The sequence below is a fragment of the Anopheles coustani genome, chromosome 3, assembly GCF_943734705.1.
Source record: "Anopheles coustani chromosome 3, idAnoCousDA_361_x.2, whole genome shotgun sequence".
Taxonomy (NCBI): Eukaryota; Metazoa; Arthropoda; class Insecta; order Diptera; family Culicidae; genus Anopheles; species Anopheles coustani.
The window spans coordinates 12,998,831-13,004,435 of NC_071288.1; the positions used below are offsets into that span (position 1 = coordinate 12,998,831).

General features: G+C 48.8%; 1 protein-coding gene across 1 annotated transcript; it reads right to left on the minus strand.

The window, feature by feature from the left end:
• Positions 1–440: 440 nt before the first annotated feature.
• Positions 441–5,281, minus strand: LOC131260956 (phospholipase A2 inhibitor beta). The gene is made up of 2 exons (XM_058262818.1): positions 5,165–5,281; positions 441–1,646 (listed from the first exon to the last, which is right to left on the minus strand). Exons 1-2 carry the CDS (start codon positions 5,279–5,281, stop codon positions 441–443), a joined length of 1,323 nt encoding a protein of 440 aa, XP_058118801.1.
• Positions 5,282–5,605: the final 324 nt, after the last annotated feature.

Below are 5,605 nucleotides of genomic sequence, written 5' to 3' on the forward strand. Positions count from 1 at the left end.
TTTGATTTGATATGAAGGGAATATGAACCGAGAAAACATTTCTACAAAAAAAAAACAGCAGTACTGCTCCTGCTTGAACTGCTGCATGGAAGAGTTGGAAAAGGGAAATAAATCCCATCAGCAACCATCCTTGAGCTAAAAAGTATAACAAAGATCGGATCGGCCAACCAAAGATGATGTTTACAAAATTCGATTCGAACAAGTTTCGGTAGTTCGCTCAGCTACGGAATGTCTTGATGTGTGTCGAAAAGCAAAAGAGTTTGCTAGTTGTTTGGGTATTTGGTTTATTCTAGGGGTGATTTTCTTATTTGTTGCATCGAAAGTGCCAGCTAGCAGCGGAAACAAAAATGGATGCTCCCGGTAAGCGCAGAAGGCGTCGACGGGCTCTAGGAAAGCGGCGCCCGCCGGTTCATCCCGAGACTTCCTGGAGGTGGTTCCGTTCAACTGCTCCGCAGGCCGAAATGCACCGGATAGAGCGCTACCAGGAGCGCGGCCAGCGGAGATGCCAGCAGGAACCGCACGGCCGACGAGACGGCCACGATGAGGGCCCGGTCGTGGGACCGGCTCCAGTGCTGCCGGCCCCACCACGGCTTCCCTCGCCACACGCTGGTGGAGCCGGCGGCCGAGTTGGACGCCTCGAGGTTCTCGCGCGTCACCTGCTCCATGCAGCGGCCGATCGAGTAGAGATCGATGGCGCTCATCGGCAGCCCGTTCACCTCGAGCGGCGAGATGCAGTAGTTCTTGGAGAGGAAGTCGCCGGCTGCGGTCGACCCGTGCGCCGCGCTGGTGCCATTGGCCAGCGGGCTCTCGAGCAGGGTGTGGATGTGGCAGCCGCACGGGAAGTAGTTGCTATTTACATGCAGCGTCTCGATGCCCTCGAGCACGATCGCGCCGGCGTCGGGCGTCTCGAGCAGGTGGTTGCCCTGTATCCGCAGCACCCGGATCCGGTTGGCCGCGGTGAGGTTGAGCTCCTGGATGGCGTCGATCTTGTTGTTGAGGATGTTGAGCAGCTCGACGTGCACCAGCCCCTCGAAGGCGCCCGCCCGCACGATGCCGAGGTCGGACTCCTGCAGCGAGAGCAGCTTGACGTGCGTGAGCCCGCGGAAGGTGTACGGCTCCAGGGCGGCCAGGTCCATGAACGACAGCTTCAGGTAGCCGACCGTCTCGAGCCCGGCGAACGCGTCCGGTTCGATCGCACGGATGCCCGACGGCAGGATCAGCCGGTCGACGTTGCTCAGGCTGGAGAAGGCGTTCGTCTCGATCGTGACGGTCGGGTTGTCGGCCAGGTGGATGACACGGACGTTCACTGCCCCGGCGAACGCGTAACCCTCGATGCGCAGGATCTTGTTGTGCGACAGCAGAATCTGAGTGACGTTCTGCAGGCCGGCGAACGCGAACGACGCGACCGTGGCCAGCGGCGTGTGCTGGATCGAGAGGTCCCGTAGGCGTGGCAGCCCCCGGAAGGCGAATGGTTTGATGGTGGTGATGTTGTTGCCATCGAGCGACAGCTTCCGCAACGCCCGCAGCCCACCGAAGGCGTCGCTCTTGATGACCGGGAAGTAGTTCTTCGTCAGCGACAGCTGCTCCACCGTCACCGGGATGGCTTTCAGCGGGATTTCGCGCAGTGCACCGGTGTTGCACATGACCTGCGAGGAGATGGGGAGAAAAACGCGAATAAGTGGAAACGCCATCGTTGCATCGTTAGCTCTGACAGCTCGCCCGAGGGCACTAGGGGACGATATTCGTTAAATTTTGACATCTTCCTGTTAGAATATTCCAATCGTTTTTTTTCCCCCCGCTGGAGCTTGACGCCACGAGACGATAGCTTCGTTTGAATGTGGCAGCGCATTCCCAATTTGAAAGCTGCATCCGAGAGCGCAAGAAAGTTTTTCTCCAGCCCTTTCGAAGCATGTGACACTCTTCGGAATGAGCTGACAGTGCAAGTTGACGTAAGTAAGAAAAAATAAAGTTGACTCCCTATGGCCTATGGTATATACTCGGATAATAATTGACCGATCTGATATGTCGAACGCATTCTCCACGTTTGATTGATTGACAGCAAGCCCTGTGCTGAGTGTGGTAACTGCTAAATGGTTTGAGCAAACTATGAATTCTTATAGCGGAATCATTTTGTTTCCGTCACAAATACGTATCGTGAAAATAATAAAAAAAGACTGATGAAATACATGCTATCGATGTGGTCGTACTGTGCTTTTGATCAATAAATTTCAACAGATTCAGCGATATGGTTACATTTACTCCAGAAATATTTGATTATTATTTTACATTCGTTTTTTTACTCTGATTCTATTTTTATGAGAATGAAAAGCTTTTTATATTAACATAAATCAAAACTGGAGTTGATGTATTCTTTTCAGCTCGTGTAGAATAAAAACACTATTATTGAGATTTCAAGGTTCGGGGTATTTTAGAAGCATTTTTTAGTTTGAGTTTTGTAGGCCTGTTTTAGTTTGTCGGGTTAATTTTATAGCTAACAATATAAAATCGATCTTCAATTAATATTTTTCAATGGTATTTGCATTCACCTAATGATTCATTTTACTTCAGCGTAGAGTACAAATTATAAATTTTCTACTGATTAGTTACATTTTATAATTTAAGGTAGAATGAAATAGAAGAATCAGTTTTAATTGATTGCCATATTTTTTTTTCGAACTATCACTGTATCTGTGTTGATAATTTTATGATAGTTTTGATCGTAATTGCTCGCCTCTAATGAGAAAATAGCTAGCACAAATCAAATAGAGGCAAAACCTCTTTTCTAGCAACGTGAAACATAAACTGTTGCTCTCAGTCGTAAACTCAGTCGAGTACGCTTAAGGTATCATCGAACGAGAAATTGGTCCCCGGGGGACAGGTGGGAAAGTCGGTAGAAATAATAACTGTACACTCGTTCCTAAATGTTTATATCTACCGGAAACCGGCTACAAATTTCCTCCCCAAAAACGAGCATATTTCCCAGAAAGAAAAAAAACCCACCCATGCTGCCGATCTCCAAACATTGGGATGGGGATTTGTAATGGTGTTTTCACTCGTGCTACGAACCTTGCGGATGCTATAAATCGATTACCCTCCGGTTCGACCGTCTCCAACGCCCAATGTGGGGTTTCCTTTCCTTGGGGATCGTTCGTTTCCGGTATGTGCGGGTGGGAAAAAAAACCCCGCCAAATGTGTCCTCCAACTGGCGTCTTCCTAGACCTTGCGCCACCTTTGCACACCGAAGAGTATGCTTGCCTTCCCCGGGTACGCTCGGGTGGCGAAAGTGAAGTTTCAACACGTTGTCTAACTTTCGAGTTGCATCCCGTGCGGGTGGAAATGGGGGAATTAGGTAGCGGCATCAATTCGCCGAGAATGGTATCGTTTTCTTGTTGTGCCTATACGCCATGATTTGGTTCGTTTAGGCGTAGGGATTTTTTTAACGCCACCCCACCAGTTTCGTGGTACAGTTTTATTTCGCAAAGGCCTCCAGTGCTTAGGACACGTGTCCGTGTGTGTATGTGTGTATACGAACGTATCAGTGTTTTATGTGTGCATTTTCCGACAAACCTTCCGAAGGTGCCTTGGTTCACGGAAACTGTGAACCGGCAGCAGCGCAGCCCGGTGCGAGAAAGATGGCCGCAACCAATTTCCCGAGATGGTGCTTTCCATAACTTCGTAAGTGCTTCGCTCGTTGTGAGCGTGTGTGTATGTGAGTGCGCGTGGCTGGGAGTGGGTCTATTTTTATTTTTCTTGCCCCGCGCATCTCGCACCGTCTCCAGCGCCGGGCAGGTGTATCGTTATTACAACCTGAATAATGAATGAGCTGAAGCTAAATCGGATAGCCCTTTTATCGCGCTCGGCTAGGAGCTGGAGCCGAGCCTAGGAGAAAAGGCGCACGGTTACCGAAAGGTTGTGCTGCAGGCGACCCCTTTGCGACCCTCTGGAATGCTGGGCGAACCGTTGGGCGAGTGTTAACTCGGGCGGTGAACCGACGCAAAGGAGCGCGGCACTAATACCGACGGGTTCCCCAGCTGAACCCTTGAACCGAACGTTCTCAACGTCATCACCGTTCGCCTACGTCGTGTTTGAATTAAAGTTCCGAAAGGCGAACAGGGCATTGGGAGCATTGCTCTCTTCATCCTATCAACTTTACGTATGCGAAATAGGCGCTCGTCAAACAACAGCCGGACACATGTGGGGTATTTTTTTATGAGATATACACACGCACACACATACGAACCTACAGCCTCACTGGAAGTGACCAATGGGTTCGCCCTTATTGCTATGATTAGGTGAACGAATCAACATTTCAAATTATGACTTTTGTGATGAGACGGGACGCGATGGTGATCCGGTTAGCCCGTCGGAGGCCTCCACTTTTCTTTCCTGACGAGGTTTATAAATACTGAGCTACCGAGGCGAGAGCGATTTGCCTATATAGAAAAAAGGTTAAAGAAGCGCCAGAACGTGTCTTCAAAAAGTTGGATCAATGTCAAATGAATTTAGGAAAACAGCCTAGAAGCATGTGTGGACTTCTAAACTATAAGTTTGTGTTACGGCGCGAGTTTGCATGTGTTTTGTTTTAGTCCCTTAAGGACCTGAAAACGGATTTCATTTAGTCTGATACGTCATTTTTGTTTAGTCCTGGTGACAAGATGAGACGGAATGAGGCACAGTCGACAACTGGTCTTCAGACAGGTGAGCCTGCGAATACAGTTTCCTGCAGGATATTGAAAGCCCTTGGGTGTGTTCGGGTTCCACTTGAGTAAAGCTTACATATTCATCTGCTTTTTGAGCAAGGGTTCCGTGGCGTTCGGGTTAGGATGTTTCAGTTAAAACTTGGTGGGCACGCCTTTACAAACAACCGTTGGAGAGCTGGATCAAAGGATCTAAGTATGTGACACATTTGTTTTTCTTGGGAAGCAAAATTTAAGCAGACTAAAGGTTTTGTAGTTCTTCTAATTCAATGAACAATTCAATCCGTGAAGCGTTTCAGTGGTTGCTCGTTTAAAGATACCAACAAGTGCGCGTTTTCCGTCAATATTTTCAGTTGGTGAGGTTTTAAAATTTATATATCTACCATCTAACTAATACTGATGGAACTGGATGGATGTAAGTTCCCGGACCCCTGCTGGATATGAAAAGTAGTATCTAATGCGTTTACCTGTGTTTGTGATAAGCAGATGCACTCCACGGGGCAGCACTGTGCGAACAAAGTCTTATTGCAGCAGAATCGCCATAGTATCGCCAGGAGAAGCACCGCACGCCAGATGGCATTCATCTCCTCGGACGCAAAAGAAAATCCGGTTCCGGTGCTGGGTGCCGTTTTCCCGTTGCTACGTGTTCGCACCGTATCCGGTTGACAGTTATTGGCTGGTCGCAGTGCTTCAATCAGCTGCTGAAGGTTTTGCGGATGATGATGTGTTCGTCATGCCGGGCATTGAGTGTGGGATGATGGTATCGGTTGGTATCTACTGGATGTCTGAAACGAGAATGAGAGTGGCAAGAAGGTTAGAAAGGGAAAATTGGAGTAAGTGAAAATGTTTGGACAGCACCAATCATGAAATTGATGAGGACCAATCATGAATGCTTTGGGGGATTCCTA

What these genes read in the sequence shown, in the direction of transcription:
- LOC131260956 (XM_058262818.1), bottom strand. Translation starts at nt 5,281, where the DNA reads ATGAATGCCATCTGGCGTGCGGTGCTTCTCCTGGCGATACTATGGCGA. An exon ending in TCTGCTTATCACAAACACAG is followed by an intron (nt 1,647 to 5,164) that starts GTAAACGCATTA and finishes ATCTCCTCGCAG; the next exon opens with GTCATGTGCAACACCGGTGC.